At 52.2% G+C, this 18,789-nt stretch overlaps 1 protein-coding gene across 1 annotated transcript in view; it reads right to left on the bottom strand.

Moving 5' to 3' along the window:
* The window catches only part of FA2H (fatty acid 2-hydroxylase), a 71,419-nt gene extending 53,563 nt beyond the window's left edge, over positions 1-17,856 (bottom strand). Inside the window, exon 1 of the mRNA XM_044987772.1 lies at positions 17,519-17,856. Within this exon, the coding sequence (XP_044843707.1) occupies positions 17,519-17,791 (273 nt within the window). The 5' untranslated portion in view covers positions 17,792-17,856. The remainder of the gene's footprint in view (positions 1-17,518) is intronic.
* Positions 17,857-18,789: the final 933 nt, after the last annotated feature.

The following is an 18,789-nucleotide window of genomic DNA, read 5'->3' as shown; positions in this document are numbered from 1 at the left end:
CTTGATCAACAGTGCTGACTGGGTAACGGCTATTTAGTTTTCCAGGTGCGTGACTTCTGGAGAGCAGCAGGTCTCAGCCAGCCATGCACAGCTGTCAGGGACAATGGAGGCATCAGTCCCCAAAGGGAGAGCTAATGGCTGCTCCCCACTCCAATACTCCTAGGACTCCTATAAACCTCAACCATCTAGACCAAAGACAGAAAGCTCCTGTGTGTACGGTCCATGGCCAACTCACCTCTGCCAGGAGTTTCACTGGTGTAAAATTGAGCCACGAGCAAGCTTCACACAACCCAGAAGTCAGCCGGAGTAGCAAATAGGAGGTTAGAATCAAAGAGAAGAAGGATTTGAAGAGAGGAGAGCAGTGCAAGGAGGCAGACTAGTGGAGATCCAGCCCTTATCCACACAGAAGACATCTCCTTGCTGGATGTAGGAACAGCTGAGACATGCTGGGCAGACAGGACCAAAAAAAGGTCATTTATTTTCATTCAGCCCCCTTAAAAATCCATTCTGGTGTCACCCACTCTGGTGCAGAGAGGGCCTGGAGCCTGGGAGGGGAGGTGTACACAATATGATCTCTACAATAAGAGCCGGTTTAGAAACTGCTGGTGTTCATAGCCCTATGGGGGCCCATAGCCAGCAGCGCATTACTGAGGGACTATGATGCAGCGTTTCTAGCTATATTCTAGAAGATATGCAAGTCTGACAGTGAGAGCGGAAAGAGACTATGACTCTTCCCAGGAAGTTGTATAGCTCCCCTGATTAAGTGACCCTGGGCTAGAATGCTCTGGACACACATCAGTGCATCACTTCTGGCGCTTCCCTGCAGCTCTATTCCCGCATCTGAGCTCTTTAGAGTACGCGAGGGGCTGCAGTCCTGTTGGGTGCTAGGAAAAGCATCACAATCACACGGGGATCTATGTACGATTGAAAAACAGCTACTTTGGTGGTGGAAGAGCTCTGGTTGGCAGCCTTGCAGACTGAGGGTCTCATTATTCAGGTGACCTTGAGCCATGGGCAGTGCGTCTCCTTGCTGCCTCAGGGCATGGCTACAGAGCGCTTCGAGTTAAACCAGCCTTCGGAGAGCGCAGTAGGGAAAGCACTGTAGTCTGTCCACACTGACAGTTGCAAGCGGACTGGCAGGTCCACATTTGCAGCACTTGCAGCAGCATTGGGTGCGGTGCATTGTGGGCAGCTCTCTCACAGAACACCTCTTTCCATTCTGGTGCTGTGGCTTGTGGAAAGGGGGCAGGATGTGCGGGGCATTCTGGGTCCTGTCCAAACACCCCATGATGCATCAGTTCACATCCCAGCAACCCCTCTGCTTCCGTCCATAATTGGGGCCATCTTTCAACTTTTTTATACTGCGTGCTCTGTCTTCCCTTTCGGTTTGCGGGAATGGAGCCCGAACTGCTGAGGAATATGCTGACAAATCTCACCAGCACATCACATTTGGCAATCGAGTTATTCCTTAAGATCCAAAGTGGCAGTAAGGACTCCAAAGATGCTATTGACTCGAGTAATGCATACAGCATGAGATTGCTTGTGGCATTCACGGACATGCTCACCACTGTGGAACGGCGCTTCTGGGCTCGGGAAACAAGCACTGAGTGATGGGATCACATCGTCCTGCAGCCGCTGCTTGTCATCCCAGACTTGCAGAACTTTCGGATGAGAAAAGCCACTTTCATGGGACTGTGTGATGAGCTCGCCCCCACCCTGCAGCGCGAGGACATGAGATTGAGAGTTGCCCTGATGGTGGAGAAGCGGGTGACTATTGCAATCTAGAAGCTGGCAACTCCAGACTGGTTGCTAACCAGTTTGGAGTGGGGAAGTCGACAGTTGGAATTGTGTTGATGCAAGTTTGCAGGGCCATTAATCACATGCTGCTCAGAATCATAGAATCTCAGGGTTGGAAGGGACCTCAGGAGGTCATCTAGTCCAACCCCCTGCTCAAAGCAGGATCAAACCCAACTAAATCATCCCAGCCAGGGCTTTGTCAAGCCTGACCTTAAAAACCTCTAAGGAAGGAGATTCCACCACCTCCCTAGGTAACCCATTCCAGTGCTTCATCACCCTACTAGTGAAAGTTTTTCCTAATGTCCAACCTAAACCTCCCCCTCTGCAACTTGAGACCATTACTCCTTGTTCTGTCATCTTCTACCACTGAGAACAGTCTAGATCCATCCTCTTTGGAACCCCCTCTCAGGTAGTTGAAAGCAGCTATCAAATCCCCCCTCATTCTTCTCTTCTGCAGGCTAAACAATCCCAGTTCCCTCAGCCTCTCCTCAGAAGTCATGTGCTCCAGCCCCCTCATCATTTTTGTTGCCCTCCGCTGGACTCTCTCCAATTTATCCTCATCCTTCTTGTAGTGTGGGGCCCAAAACTGGACACAGTACTCCAAATGAGGCCTCACCAGTGCTGAATAGAGGGGAATGATCACATCCCTCAATCTGCTGGAAATGCCCCTACTTATACAACCCAAAATGCCATTAGCCTTCTTGGCAACAAGGGCACACTGTTGACTCATATTCAGCTTTTCGTCCACTGTTTATAACAAACTAGGTATGTTTCTTCTTGTTGCTAACATACCTGAAGAAACCGTTCTTGTTACTCCTAACATCTCTGGCTAGCTGCAACTCCAAGCGTGATTTGGCCTTCCTAATTTCACTCCTGCATGCCTGAACAATACTTTTATACTCCTCCCTGGTTATTTGTCCAATCTTCCACTTCTTGTAAGCTGTTTTTTTGTGTTTAAGACGAGCAAGGATTTCACTGTTAAGCCAAGCTGGTCGCCTACCGTAATTTACTTCTCTTCCTATACATCAGGATGGTTTGTTCCTGCAACCTCAATAAGGATTCTTTAAAATACAGCCAGCTTTCCTCGACTCCTTTCCCCGTCATGAAGAACCATGACTCTGGGGACGTGCAGGACATTGTGGATGGCTTTGCACAAATGAGTTTCCCTAACTGCGGAGGGGCGATAGATGGGACGCATATTCCAATTCTGGCACCAGCCCACCTAGCCTCCGAGTACATTAATTGGAAGGGCTATTTCTCTATGGTTCTCCAGGCGCTTGTGGATCACCGTGGTCGTTTCATTGACATTAACGCAGGCTGGCCCAGAAAGGTGCATGACACACGCATCTTTTGGAACACTGGCCTGTGATCCTTGGAGACCCTGCTTACCCTTTAATGCCATGGCTCATGAAACCCTACACAGAGACCTGACAGCAGCAAGGAGTGGTTCAACAACAGGCTGAGCCGGTGCAGAATGACGGTGGAGTGTGCTTTTGGCTGTTTACAGGGCGGCTGGTACTCTCTGTATGGGAAGCTGGACCTGGCCGATAACTGCATCCCCCTGGTTATATCCGGGAACCTCCTCTGGTGTTTGTCCTTCCCCAAGCACCGGCCACCGTGCCTGGCTACCTTCCTCCTAGCTTGAGAACAGCTCCTGGCTGCATGTATCTAGGGATGCCAGGGTGTCTTCCTCCTCCTCCTCAGCACCCTCGCTCTACTCCTCCTCCTGCCTTGTTGGACTGGGCTCTGAAGTGTCTATGGTAGTACTTGGAGCACAGGCGCCAACTTTTGTAGGCGCCAGTGGGTGCTTGTGCCCCCCCTGCTTCTCACACCAGAGGGGAGCACTGGAGTTCTGACCCCCAGCCTGGCAAGAATTCCATGCTGCCCCCGCTCAATCCTGCAGTTTGTTTGCACCCAACCAAACTCATATGTAACACCGACAAAGAAGCTGGAAAGTCATTTAGTATCTCCTTTGGCATCCTCCCTGTGGATGCAGTCTCAGTTCCTCCCTCCTCTGACACACTTGCATAGCTGAGATTTGTAAGCCCACATGGACACCCACACAAAGCTGCCAAATGCTACTTCAGATCCGACGCCAGATTTAGTGGGTGTGGCCACACCAATTGCTCCCAGCCACAAACATGCCATCTTAAAAACACAAAGGCAGCTCCAGTCGCAATAGTGATTAGATTGCATTTCCAGAAGCCAACCCCACGCCTTCAGCTGGAACGAGCAATAAAGTAGGAGGCAGCCTTCAGTTGGTCCATTGTCCAGATATCAACAAGCTAGAAATCTAGTTACAAACAAGGGGCCTGAGCTCCAGTACATTAATGCAGTTCTGCGCTAGTGTAACTCCATCAATTTCCATAGAGTTACTGCAGTAACAGTGGTGAATCAAGCCCAGGAACTGCTGAAGTAGATTGCTCGTCCAGCCACTACAGCATCTCTTGGGGCAGTCGTAGCCTGTACAATTTGGATTTTCCACCAGATCCAGCCTAGCTTTGCAAAGCAGAGTTCATTTGGTTGGTGCTCACCATGAGCTCGACAGTGCTGGATCCACCTGTGATGGAAATCTAGCGAACTCCTGGCAACAGATCTCATGAAAGACACCCTCACCAGTAATTGCTGCCACATCCTCTCTCTCACACACACTTCACCAGCTGTTACACCTGGTCATGCATTCACCTTAGGGAGCATGTATTCAGGACACGTTTTCCAGACCAAGCCAGCTACTTGCTGAGAGTTGTAAATTCACTGCTGGCATCTGTTGATGGTGAATTCCTCAGAGCATGTGTTTTAGAGACTGCAGGCCAAATCAAAGATGTCTGGCTTCTGCCACCAATCGCATTCAGTTTATGTCCACAGCATCACCAAAGAGCACGCAGATGCAACCCCCTGTGCCTTGAAAGCAAAGTCCTGGGGAAATACTATAATGGTTAAAGGAAGGCGATCTGCCAAGGCGTTCTGTACTCCTGGGAGAAACGACGCCACCAGGTCGATTGAGTGGGCTATGCAAAATTCCCCAGAGATGTATGGCTTCCTGACAGAGGAGGGACGACCGCGCTCCACCTTGCTTGTTGATGTAAAACATGGCTGTTGTGTTGTCTGTGAAGACTGTGACACAACGGCCTTGAAGGTGTTCACGGAATACCTGACACGCCAGGCGTGCTGCTCTCAGTTCCCTTATGTTGATGTGTAGTGTTATTTCTTGCATGGACCAAAGACCCTGTGTGCGAAGGCCCGCGAGGTGAGCACCCCAGCCCAGAGATGATGCATCCGTGGTCAGGGCTAGAGAGAGCTGTGGGGCATGGAATGGCATCCCCCCGCAAACCAAGCTGGCTTTTAGCCACCAACCCAGAAAGGATAAGATCTCCATCGGCACAGTGATAATTGTGTCCAAACTATCTCGGCCTGGACGGTACACTGACGAGAGCCAGGTCTGAAGTGGACGGAGGCATAGTCTGGCATGTCTGGTCACGAAAGTGCATGAGACCATGTGGCCCAGAAGAGCGAGGCACGTGCATGCTATCGAGGTCGGGAAGCTTTGGAGGCCATGAATAATGGTCATCATGGACTGCAAGCGGGCCTGCAGTAAGCACACCCTGGTGAGATTCGAGTTCAGGATCGCCCCAATGAAGTCTATTCTCTGTGTAGGCTCCAGAGTGGACTTTTCGGTGTTGAGCAGCAGGCCCAGTTGCTTGAACAAGCTCATGACGAGATGAACATGAGACCGCACCTGCAGCTCGGAACAACCTCGAATGAGCCAGTCGTCGAGGTACGGAAACACTTGTATCCGACGTCGGCGGAGCGAGGCCACTACGACAGCCATACACTTTGTGAAGACTCTTGGTGCTGTGGACAGGCCAAAGGGAAGGACGGTAAATTGGAAATGCTGCTGGTTGACCACAAAGCAAAGGAATCGCCTGTGTGGCAGGTAAATTGTTATGTGGAAGTACGCGTCCTTCATGTCAAGGGCGGCGTACCAGTCTCCATGATCCAGGGAAGGGATAATGGTCCCCAGGGAAACCATGCGGAACTTCAACTTCACCATGAATTTGTTGAGTCTGCACAGGTCCAGGATGGGCCGTAGTCCCCCCCTTGCCTTGGGGATTAGGAAGTAATGGGAGTAAAAACCCCTGCCCCTCACATCCTTTGGGACCTCTTCCACTGCTCCGATAGCCAGGAGTGCCTGTACCTCCTGTAAGAGGAGTTGGTCGTGAGAGGGGTCCCTGAAGAGGGACGAGGAGGGAGGGCGGGAAGGGGGCGAAACAAACTGAAGATAGTATCCAGTTTCCACCGTGCATAGGACCCAGCAATCTAATGTCATGCGGGACCATGCAGGGAGGAAATAGGAGAGGTGGTTGAAGAAAGGCAGGAAAGGATCCTGCAAGGAGACTGGTCCGCCATCCTCGGGCGCACCTTCAAAAGTTTTGCTTGGGCCCCGCCGATGGTTTTGGGGGGCCTGGATTCTGGCTTGATTGAGGACCAGATTGTCTCCTCCTAGTACCACGGCCACATCTTCTAGTGAAGTCTTGCCGCGGTCGAGGGTTAGGGTAGGTGCACTGCGGCTGGGGCTGGAAGGGTCTACGTTGCATCACTGGGGTATGCATGCCCAGTGAGCACATGATAGCCTGGTTGTCTTTCAAACTCTGAAGCCTGGGGTCAGTTTTATCAGAGAATAGCCCCTGGCCATCAAAGGGCAGGTCTTGAATGGTCTGTTGCAGCTCCAGTGGAAGACCGGACACTTGTAGCCATGAGATGCGGAGCATAGCCACGCCTGAGGCTAGAGTCCTAGCCGCCGAGTCTGCCGCATCTAAAGACGCCTACAGGGATGTCCTTGCCACTTTCTTGCCCTCTTCTAGCAAGGCCACAAACTCCTCTCCTTGAACTTCTCCATCGAGGTCCAGGTGTTATAACGACTCAGGAGGGCCTGCTGGTTAGCTATCCTGAGCTGCAGGCCACCAGCTGAATAAATCTTGCACCCGAATAAATCCAAGCGCCTAGCATCCTTGGACTTAGTGGTGGGCTCTTGCTGGTCGTGTCTCTCCCTCTTGTTCACAGACTGTACCACAAGGGATCAAGGATGGGGGGGGGAAACATACAAATATTCATAGTCCTTAGAGGGCACCATGCATTTCCTCTCCACCCCTCTGGCCGTGGGAGGAATAGATGCTGGGGACTGCCTGATTGTATTGGCATTAGCTTGGATGGTCCTAATGAAAGGTAGAGCGACATGTTTGGGGGCATCGGCCAATAAAATGTCCACCACCTCTTCCACCTGGGAGTTCATGTTCTGTGCCACCCTACGTAACAGATCCTGGTGTGCACGAAGATCTATAGGTGGGGGCCAGAGGAGGACGTGCCTGCCACTGCCTCATCAGGCGAGGAGGAAGAGGACACCCCCGGGACTAGCAGATCCTGGGGAAGGTCTGTTTGGGGAGGATCCGGTTGCCCTAGGTCCCCCACGCTAGTGGCATGGGTCTGATCTGGTGGCAGGGCAGTCGCCTCCGAGGCTACCGGGGGAGGACGGCTCACAGTGGCCTCAGGCATCCGAGGCTCCGAATGGGCCGATCGAGAAGCGCCTGAGGGGACACCTTGGGCTTGGTGGTATGCCCAAGAAGTCCAAAAGGACCATTATGGCGATCCCTGATCAGGATCCTGTCCTTCATCTTGCCCCTGGCTAGTGCCATCAGTGTCATGGCCCTAGATGTGGTAGCCACTCCCCGCTTGGGACGACGTCGAATTCGGTCGCAAAGGCCAAGGCGGGGCCGAATGCCATGCAGCATTGCACCGTTCCGCTCTGTCGCTCCGCGCCTGGGAGCTGGAGACCAGTGCCAGGATCTCAGGCGGGATCGGGAGTTTCCCCATGGATGGGGCAGTTCGCACCGGTGGTGCCGGGGGGTGAGACGCTCCAGGCTCCATCAGCACAATCAGGTCACAGGCGGTGGAGAAGGTCTCCAGAGTGGACGGCAGGCCGAGCTCAACCACGGTGCACACCAGGGAGTTTGTGTGCACCAGACTTAACGGCCCTTGTGGTGCCAGAATTGACGGTGCCGAAGCTGGAGCCTTCACGGGACAGTCTGGCCCAGGCTGCTGCTCCAATGGAGGCACAGGCAGTATCTGCAACTGTACAGAAGCAGCAGGTGGTTTGTGCTGCTTCTTGGGCCGCGGAAACAGTGAACGATGTCACGTCTGTACTGATGCTGGAGACGTCCGGAGCAGAGAGTCTTTGCTGGTGCTGGGTCATTCCAGTGCCAGAGGCATGCTTCGGACCGACGGCGCCTGGTCTGCGCGCGGTACCAAAGGCACCAGGCTAAATGCTGCTTCCATTAGGAGCTGTTTTAAACGAAAGTCCCACTCCTTTTTTGTTCAAGGCTTGAAAGCCTTACAAATGCGACACTTATCTGGTTGATGGGATTCCCCCAGGCACTTCAGGCAGGAGTCCTGTAGGCATCGGCTTGAGACAGGCCGAGCACGGCTTGAAACCCGGAGATCTGGGCATGGGCCCTGGTACCGGGGAGGAGGGAAGGGGATAAACCCCATTTCCTCCAAGCACTATCTACACTATATACAAACTTACTAGTAACTAACCTATAACTGCTAAAAACTATTAACTACTACACTGAACAACTATCTACAGTACAACGAGTAAAGCTAGGGAGGTGGAGATCAGCCAACGACTGTCATGGGCGGTAAGAAGGAACTGAGGGGGCGCTGGGTCGGCAGGGGCATATATCCAGCGCCATAAGGGCGCCCCTCCAGGGGCGCCTCAGCCAACCCACCAAGCATTGGTAGGGTAAAAATCTTTCGATGATCGTGCACGCTGTGTGCGCACACCTAATTGGAATCAATATGAGCAAGCACTCGAAGAACACTTCCATACTCAGAAGTGCTCCCTGGAAGCCAGGACATGGGAAACACTTGAACCCCAAAAGGGTGGCACGCATGGGACACCAACTCTGAAAATGGCAATTAAAAATTAGGGAATCAGGAACCCTGATTAGAACATGCAGTAGCCAAACAACATTCACTCAGGCCACTGCTCAGAGACCCTTGAGTCTCATACAAGGCAGAGAGAACTAGACCACTTAACTGCAAAATTAGTCACTTTAGACAGGGAGATTCAAAGACACCCAACTCCCAATGCATTTCGATTGTATATGGGCACTCACCTCCATTTGGAAAATCCCATTCGAATCAACTGATGCAAGCTGTTTCCAACATCATTCATGCCCAAAACAATGAAGATGAAATATAGCACTATTTAACAATTTCTGTGCAGATTTTGGACTTCTTGTATGGGGACCCAACTTTATACCATGTTTATAATGCTCTATTTTATAGCTCTGGACTCCAGTTCCTGCATCAGCCAGGCTGTGGATTTTAGAGAATCTTCTATACAGTTCAGGCTATTAGTTCAGAATCTACCACTTCACTAAGAAGTGCCTGCAGTGCAGCTGGCAATCAGAACTCAAAGACACTCTCTAAGGACTTGCTAGTGGAAAAAAAGGTGAATGACTGACGTTTAAGAGGCAATGTGATATATTGGCAATTGCAGAACTGGATAACATGTCTATCTGGATCATTAGAGTCAGTCACAGAACAAGCCACTCTGCAAGTTCAAGTGAACAAATCAACATACATTCTAGGGGGCTTCTGCCTGTATTTCAGACCTACTCAGAAGTGAAAGTAAGCCGGTCCGGTCCGGCATACTGGCTCCAAACCGGCTTCTCCAGCAGTGATTTAAAGGGTTCAGGGCTCCAGTTGCTGCAGGGAGCCCCGGGCCCTTTAAATCACCGCCGGAGCTCCGGCAGCCTCACGGCAGGGCCCCAGTGGGGATTTAAAGGGCCTGGGCTCCCTGCAGTGGCTGGAGACCCAGGCCCTTTAAAATCACCGCCGGAGCCCTGCCGCCGCTACCCCAGCCCTAGCCCTGCCACCTTGGGGTAGTGGCAGTAGGGCTCCTGCGGTGATTTAAAGGGCCCAGAGCTCCGCGGCAGCTGGAGCCCCAGGCCCTTTAATTCACCCCGAGCTCTGGGGCTCCCAGACGCCTCTGCAGCTGGTAGCTCTGGGGAGATACAAAGGCCCTGGGGCTCCAAGCCACAGGGCCTTTAAATCTTGAAAGGCTCCACCTCCTCCCATTGAGGCCACGTCTCTTCCAGTTGAGGCCACGTCCTGCTCAGGACTCCTGCATACTGGTAAATCCTTGAAATTACTTTCACCCCTGGACCTACTGTTAACTAATTCTGCCTGCAAGAGCTGACAGAGGCAGCAAACCCCAGTTCAAAGTGCACACCCAGTCCTCCAGCCTCTTTGCTGTCAAAGACCATATCTTTATACAAGACATAGGGCCAGAATGTGGTCCAACAGGTTCAAGCTATTAACAGAGACTGAAGAAACCAGCATTAGACTCATCCAAGTTCTATGCGGCATTCCTCAGAATCCTCCCTCTCCAGGATGCCTGTCTAGTCTTCAGCCACACACCCCTAGATGGCAAGTGAGCTGGCCTAAAGCCTACATTCCAATGATCCAGGGGAGACAATCACCCAGAGACATGGAGAATTTCTTTTAGCTGCACAGGGTGTCCTTAGCACAGGACTGTGGCAATAGGAAATAACCATAGGCTGCAGGCTTGTTCTTCCACTGGGACCGTTTGGAAGGTGCTTACTGGAAATCATGCTCGTCTCATTCCACAGAGCTCGTGGGCTGCTTGAGCATCCTTTGAGTTCACCAGGCATTCCCCACCGCTGGGAAACAAGAGCAAAGCTCTCTCAGAACAGAACGGAGCAGAGTAGTAACCTCACCAGCATCAACGGAGATCAGAATCAGTGCCTAAGTCTACAGTAGAATCCAGACTTATGTGAGAAGGATTTGCCTCTGTTTGGAGAAAACTTGAAGACATGCCATGATGTCATGGGGGCCTTAAAAAGGCAGACTTAGGCTGTGTCTACACTGCCACTTTCAGTGCTAAAAACTTTTGTTGTTCAGAGCTGTGAAAAAACACCCCCCAAGCGACAAAAGTTTTAGCGCTGAAAAGCACCAGTGTAAACAATGCTTTATCGCCAGGAGCCACGCTACCACCACTCGTTCAGGGTGGGTTTTTTTAAATCGCTGGGAGAGCTCTCCCCCGGCAATAAAGGGTGTCTACACTGCCCCCATCACAGTGCTGCCGCAACCGCGCTGTAACGTGGGTAGTGTAGACATACCCAAAATGCTCTGAGTGCAACCCTCATGGCACATCAAATGCAGAGATAAGCCTCTCCTAAAGCCCGAACAACTGTGGTGTCTGAACAAAGGACAGAGTAATTTACATATGGAAAAGAAGAGAGACAAGGTGGCTGAGGTAATATCTTTTATTGGACCAACTTCTGTCAGTGAGAGAGAATAAAAGAAAGATATTACCTCAGCCAGCTTGTTTCGCTAATATCCTGGGACTGACATTACTGCACCACCACTACACACACGAGCAGTCATTGAGGACAAGTGGGAAATGTGTACTTTCACCCTCTTAACAGGAACTGTGGGTGACAAGTGTTTGCAGTGCCACTAGAATGGGCTTTAAATCCTTCCTGGTCCAGGCAAAGCAAACCTGAGTCAGAGGGCAGCACGTGCAGCAAGTCACTTGTTACTTAAATCAGCAGATGCCAGACAGTTTGCCTAGTCCCAGGTTGTCTGATCTCCCTCCACTGTTTGGTGTCTCGGCTCTTGATGCATTTGTACAATGAATGGCATTCCCTTCCAGAACAGGCTGCAGAGTAGGAACTTGCTTGTCCAGCTAGCTTCATTCACATCAACTCGTTGGACTTGTTCTGGGAGCACGGGGGAGGGGGCTGGAAGGGGAGTGGCATGGGAGAAAGGAGAAGAGTCTCTGCGCTGGGGAACGTTTGCCATTTCAAGGATTTGGAAGACAGAAGAATTTTATTTAAAAAAAATGCTAATAGGAGCCCTATGATACCAAAATACAGACAATTTACAAAGCCATCCCTGAGAGATAGCTGGTGCGCGGCCCTTGCTACTCCATGCTGAAACACAGGGGCTAAACTAAGCCAAGAAAACAAAACAAAAAGTAACCAAACAGGAACCTTGCACACCATGCCCTGAATGTCACAGTGCTGGCTCTGACACCCTCCCCAAGGGAAAGCAGTCCAAAGGGAAGGGAGGAGGCCTTAGTTATGAAAGACCTGCCACCAGTTCAGGCTAGATCACTTCCGGGGTAGGCAGCAAGAGTCCAGCTGATATTCGCTGCTGTGAAGGGGGTGCAGTGTTCTAAGGGGGTCTTGGGCAAGTGTCCCTGAACAGGGCAGCTTTCAGCAAGGGAGCACCTCCACACTCCAGAGAGCAGGCCCTTGGAATGACCTATTTGGATTATAACCCCGGCCTCTGCTTATCTGAGAGCAGGGGGCAGGAGATCAGAAATCAGCCAGCAAGCGGACAGCGCCCCAGGCCAGCAGTGAGTGGAACCACTACTGGGAGACCTGCTGGAGGAGCAGAAGAGAGAGCCCTCATCTTCCGCTCCCTTGGCCTGGTGTGATGGCTCTTTTCTACACCTCCACATCCCTGGATGGCAGCAGCAAGCACCCTCTCTGTGGGGGCGTAGTTAAGGAGCCAGGGAGGGAGCTGGACGGAGGTGACCAGCAGTGGCAAGCTGCTGCTTTCCCCACTGGGGAGGTGAGGGTATTAGGGGAAGAAGCCAGCTCCCCAGTCTCAGGAATTGCAGAGGTTAAAGGTTCAAGGTCCCCCTCTCCACCTGGGTCTTGTGATGACGTAGGAGCTCTTTGTACTGGATAAGAATACTGTACCTGTCTGTTACATGAACACACTATTTACAGCCTCCTTAGGTAGCCACTGCCTTGCTTCCAAGTGCTTGAGTTTGGTGAGAGGGGCCCTGGGTCTCACCCACAACTAGCTTTTGAGGTCATATTGCTTGGGGTTTAAGTTCTAAACAAACACTGGATGGGTCACTGGCTCTTTAAATTTAAGATGTGAGCACTGCTGGCCAAGCTTAATGACGACTCCTTGAGAGCACTGCCTGATTCAACGGCCACCTGACAAGATGTGCCATGGCAGCCTATAGCTACCACACAGGCACAGAACAGCCGCCTTCATTCCAACATTGGCAAAGGAGTGCGAGAAGAGGGAGGAGAGAATAGAGTCAAAGTAAGCTAGGGTGAAAAGCCTGGGTTCTTGATCTGAGTCTCCATTCCAAACAGACCCTCTTTGTGCCTGTCTGAAAGGGGGGGCTGACAAAGGGGTGTCCTGCTTCTACAGCTGTCACAGTCAAGCAAATTGACAACAGAGAATAAGCATTATTAGGGTTACTAAGTATTCTTGATCCTGCCTCAGCTAGGGGTGTAGAGGTGTGTCGGACTAGATGAACTCTCAAGGTCCCTTCCAACCCTACATTTCTCTGATCAGCCTGATTTACAACTAGCACTGGTACAAGATGCTGGCATTTACTGTACATTTGTGAAGTTTCTTTAGCTGGTTCTGAGGTTGATGATTAAAATAATCTGTTGCCACAAGCTCTCTCTCCAGCAGCTTCAGAGGGAGTGAACCAAGCCTAGATTTCAAATAATGAAAGTTCCTTAACCATTTTTCTATCCCTACCCTAGAAAGCTGGCCTGCGTCCGAGTCTGCCTCCAAAGCTACCTACCACACAAATGTTGTGGCACAATAAGGTTTCACTGGGTAGACAGTGGGACACAAGTAATATTAAACATTTGAAATTTCAAGGAGCCATTTTTGGATCTTTTCATCTCAAGCCAAGTACTTCCTCCATTTAATCCTCATTTCAAGCACAGTCTAGTTGCTGATGAAACTCAAACCTACAGATATGGAAGCTAGGGTGACCAGATAGCAAGTGTAAAAAATCAGGACAGGGGGTGGGGGGCAATAGGTGCCTATATAACAAAAAGGCCCCAAAATTGGGACTCTCCCTATAAAAATGGGGACAACTGGTCACCCTAATGGAAGCACAAGGATCACTGCCCCACAGTTTCTAGGGGGAAATCAAAGTAAGCCTTCTAACGGCACCACATCTGCAGTCTTTGCAAACCTTCAGACACTGTAACCTCAGTGCCCTATGGCTGCTTTCCCTCCCAATGCAGCCATCCCCTGGCTACAACAGAACTCCTAATCCCCTCCTCTGCCTGGAGTACCCCCTGCACTGTAACTGAGGGCAGCACACAGGCCTTCCCAACAACCTGGTGCATACGCCACAAGTGAGCTTTGACTCATCTCTCTCCTTTGCCCTACATATCTGAACACTGCTGCCACTTCTGCCACACAGCTAAGATCCATCCTTCTCTCTATTCCGACAGCAGGAACTCTGAGCAAGGACCCAAGTATCCAGCTGTGATTACTGCAGACTCTTCTCTGGCCTCCCTACTGTATGTTGCCTCCAAAACACTGCTAAAATTACCTTCCTTGGTCACAGGACAAGATCTTCCCTATTTAGCACCTCCATCCCCACTGTGATCCCAATAGTGCCAGTCTCAGTGTGACCCTCTGTTCTGCTTATCCAGCCCAGGTCACCACGCCACCTCCCAAGCACGATTCCTGAGTCCACAGCTACTATCCACTCCTGAACACGCATTTCTACCATGACCCCTACAGGGATAACAGCAAGGCTCTAAAATAATCTGGCATTTGCTAGACATTCCAATATGTAGTTTAACACGATTACACATTCAAGCTGTGCATCATCAACATGTAGCCTGTCATCACTGGGCCAACTTCCCTGTCTCTTGTCCCCTGCTCTCCCCTACCCTCCATCTCTGCCTGTCGTCTTTTTGAAGTGTAAAGCTTTTGGCAGTGACTTTCATGTTGGGAAGACGCCCTGCACATCACATGCCTGCTAATGGAAGCAAGCAACACATAGTACAGAGTTGGTATTGACAGCAGCTGGGTTGGGCTCAAATCTATCTCTACTATTGCTAATAGTGAGGATTAAGCAAAACTTTTCTTTAAATCCAGCTGGCACATGAGCTGAAGGTGATTTAACTTTAGGGAAAGTTTGCAGGGACAACAACAAACAGAGCTTGGTGAACAACTGATGTTCTGGGGTCACCAAATGAAATTAATAGGCAGCAAGTTTAAAACAAATAAAAGGAAGTTCTTCTTCACGCAGCGCACAGTCAACTTGTGGAACTCCTTACCTGAGGAGGTTGTGAAGGCTAGGACTATAACAATGTTTAAAAGGGGACTGGATAAATTCATGGTGGCTAAGTCCATAAATGGCTATTAGCCAGGATGGGTAAGAATGGTGTCCCTAGCCTCTGTTCGTCAGAGGATGAAGATGGATGGCAGGAGAGAGATCACTTGATCATTGCCTGTTAGGTTCACTCCCTCTGGGGTACCTGGCATTGGCCACTGTCGGTAGACAGATACTGGGCTAGATGGACCTTTGGTCTGACCCGGTACGGCCGTTCTTATGTTCTTATGGTCCGGTGCCAGTACGGAATTTAAAAAAAAAAAATTCAATCCAGGTCAAACCAAATAAAAATTCAGAGTTTTCAATTAAATCAGAAGATTTTGTTTTGGCTCTGTTCCAAAGCAAAGGTTTGAAGCTGATGTCTCACACCTCAGGTGAGCGCCCTATCACTTTATGATCAACTGAAACTGTATTTTTTAGCAAATAAAGTACTTGTAAGAAAAACTGCATTTAGCTCTAGTAACAAGGCATTTTTTTCCTGAGGTTATGAGAGACCAGGAAACGTTAAACAGGAATCAAGATTTAAAAATCAAGGTAATTATTTAAGAGACCAGTTACTCAAAACCAGTTGGATGGATTTTCTTCAAACTTTACACAAACATTCCTCTTCGCCTTCAGAGAAAATCTGGTAATTTTTCAGACCCGACCAATTTTTACTGCTAAAGTTACTGGTGTGTCAGTACAGAGCTTTATGACAGAAGCTGGGTACAAGCTCAAAAGACTAGTTCACTGTTTCTGTATAATCATTACCAGTGTAATATTGATTGAGCAGTTGGGCAGTGCCATGCAGTGATGGGAGTGCGGCGTTTGCTCTGGCATCCGTTGTTAACTACCCCTCCCACCCATGCACAGAAATGAAGCCTTTCAAAGCAGCATACAAGCTATTTGAGAGGAGAATTAACTAATTGAGCACCAGGATCTCTGCATGAAGAAATGAAGCATTTTTCCACCACTTCTGGGAACAATTTTGAAATATTAAACCCTCATTTTAGCCTAAAGGAGACAATTATTTTATTCTTAGTGGTGAAATGCTCTGCAGTATAAATGGACGGGGCGGGGGGGGGGGGGTTGGGGAGTCTTGAGGGGGATGTATGCACTTCATGCTGGGATTTGTGCCCCCTCCCCACCCCACCCCACCCCACCCCTCCCTGCCATCCAGAAACAACTGCTCTAACTCTGGGAGTTTCCCCATCAACACAACATTTTAGAACTGAGCAGAGATTGCAAAAGGGATTTGCTCTGAGCTAAGGCGGGGCTAGTGAACCACAAACCTTGGGTTTCCCCCCCCCCCCTTATATTTCCACATCCTAGAGAGAACAGAGGTGAAGAGGATGGGGGTAGAGGGTTAGTGCTGAATTCAGAAAATGAGCAATAAGCCAGCATGGAAGTGAAGGGGGGGCCACGCAGGTGAAGGGCGGGGACAGGAAAGGAGACAGGTGTGGGACATGGTTCAAGGGGCTGGATGAAGTTGAGTGGGTGCAAAATACAAGTGCCTGGATACACTTACAGTTATAGGTGGCGAGATCTGCCAGACCAGGCTCAGCTGTCCCTAAGCACCCCTCCCAGCTGTACTACGGGGGGGGGGGGGCAGCAGGTTGTTGCAGGACCAAGGAAACGTGAAGTTCCAGGGCCGGGGAGGAGGGAAAAGGGGACTCAGGGGACAGTATGAGGAGGAGGAGGAGGAAGAATCTGGGCAGCGGGAAGGACACAGGCTGGGGGCAGGTGGAATGCAGAGGCTGGGGTGTCACAGGGTAGGTTTGGGGTAAGGCAATGGGGGGAGGGCATGAGAGGGGGGTGGCAGTGCAGTGGGCCCAGGTGGAGCAGAGCAGTGGCACTGCAGGTGGGTGAAGAGCCCAGCACAAGTGAAGGGGAGCAGAAGGGAGGGATGAAGAAAGGAGTGATGCAGGGCACACAAGGGCACACCATGCACAGGGCAGGTGAACACAGAGCCCAGAGACAGGGTACAGGGATAGATGCAGGACACAGGGGACGCGCACTGCAGGGACAGGGCACAGAGGAGCAGAGAAGGGACCCAGGGAGGGACCAGGCTGCAGAGGGCAGGGACAGGACCGGGGGGTCTGATGTGCAGAGGGCACGGACAGGGTATAGGGATGGATGCAGGGGCTAGGGGTGTGCACTACAGGGATAGGGCACAGATGGACAGAGACAGGGAACCAGGGGTGCAGGCTGCAGGTGTGTGCAATGCAGGGACAAGGCACAGAGGGCAGGGACGGGGTGCAGGGATAGGTGCAGGGGGTACCGGTTGGAGGTGTGTGCAATGCAGGGACAGGGCACAGAGGGCAGGGACGGGGTGCAGGGATAGGTGCAGGGGGTACCGGCTGGAGGTGTGTGCAATGCAGGGACGGGGCACAGAGGGCAGGGACAGGGGGTACTGGCTGGAGGTGTGTGCAACGTGGGGACGGGGTGCAGGGATAGGTGCAGGGGGTACTGGCTGCAGTGGCTGGAGGTGTGTGCAATGCGGGGCCGGGGCCGGGGCCGGCGAGACGGTACCTGCGGCTCCGGCGCGGGGGCCGGGCCCATCTCGCCCAGGTAGTACTGCTCCAGCCAGAGGCGCGCGTTGCGCGAGTGCCGGTGCGGCGGCCCCTCCAGCGCGGCGCTCACGTCGCTGCCCGCCCGCTCCCGGAGCAGCTGCTCGCCGCCCGGGTGCAGCCGCACGAAGCCGCTCAGGTCGTAGAGGCGGCGGCCCCGCAGCACCAGGCAGGCGCCCTGGGCGCAGCGCTGCCGCACCTCGGCCGGGCTGTAGGCGCGGGGCGGCGGGGCCATGGCCGGGCGCAGGACGCGCGAGCTCCGCTGGCCAGGGAACACTCCGCCGCCAGCCCGGCACCTGCTCGTTTACATGGCATGCCACGCCCCCGCCCCGGGGCTCATGAATATTCACGAGGCGCGCATGGCTCTGATTGGTGGCTGGGGCGGCGGGCAGGGCGAGAGCGCCCAGGTGAGGGCGGAGCCCTGAGCCAGACCCGCCTCCCCCGGGGGCAGCCGGAGCAAGGGAGGGATCCCGCCCGCCTCGGGCAGGCTGGCCCCGGCCGGGGCCCTGCTTCGGTGCTGGGCGCAGCCCAGTGTTATTAACAGCGCCCAGCCCCCTCTAGCGGCAAAGCACGTCGGCTAGGTGGGCAGGAGCGGCAGCCCCATTTTACAGACGGGAAACTGAGTCACAGCGTGGGGACTGTGGCTTGCCCTAGGTCACCCGGCAGGAAACGGGGCCCAGAGCCCAGCGCTCCAGTCCCGAGATACACACTGCCTCCCTCCGCTGGGTTACAGACACGCTGCCTCACCCCACCCACAGGGGATAGAGGGGAGCCACCCAGAGCAGGGTGTGAAGCCACTTCACGGAGGTTTTGGATACCTAGAAAGGGAGCAGGTGACTTATTAGTAATAATAATTACCCAGCTGGTTAATAATTAGCCCTATTCACTGTACAATCCACAAAAAGCTGCTAGGTTTATAACTGCGTGTCACCTTCCAGGAAACCACACAGGCAAGGGACCCACAGCCCTCCCCCAAGTGCAGGTCAGCTACAGCTGGGCTGAGAATACAAGGAGTCGCATCCTTGGCCCCTTTGCACTACTTTGCAGGCCCAAAGCAGCATGAAACCTGGCCAGAGAATCTGGCTGGGGATGCTCAGGGGACCCCAGCACAGGGGGTGTTTTGTGGATGGACCATGGCCAGAACAGGTTGCCCTCGGACAATCCTCAGCCTCCATAATGGGGGATGTTGCAGACAGCTATAAATTAGAGCAGCCCTGAGGCGACATCATCCAG

Source organism: Mauremys mutica, chromosome 14 (assembly GCF_020497125.1).
Source record: "Mauremys mutica isolate MM-2020 ecotype Southern chromosome 14, ASM2049712v1, whole genome shotgun sequence".
In the NCBI taxonomy this organism is placed as follows: Eukaryota; Metazoa; Chordata; order Testudines; family Geoemydidae; genus Mauremys; species Mauremys mutica.
This window is presented reverse-complemented; position numbering and strand designations above follow the sequence as displayed.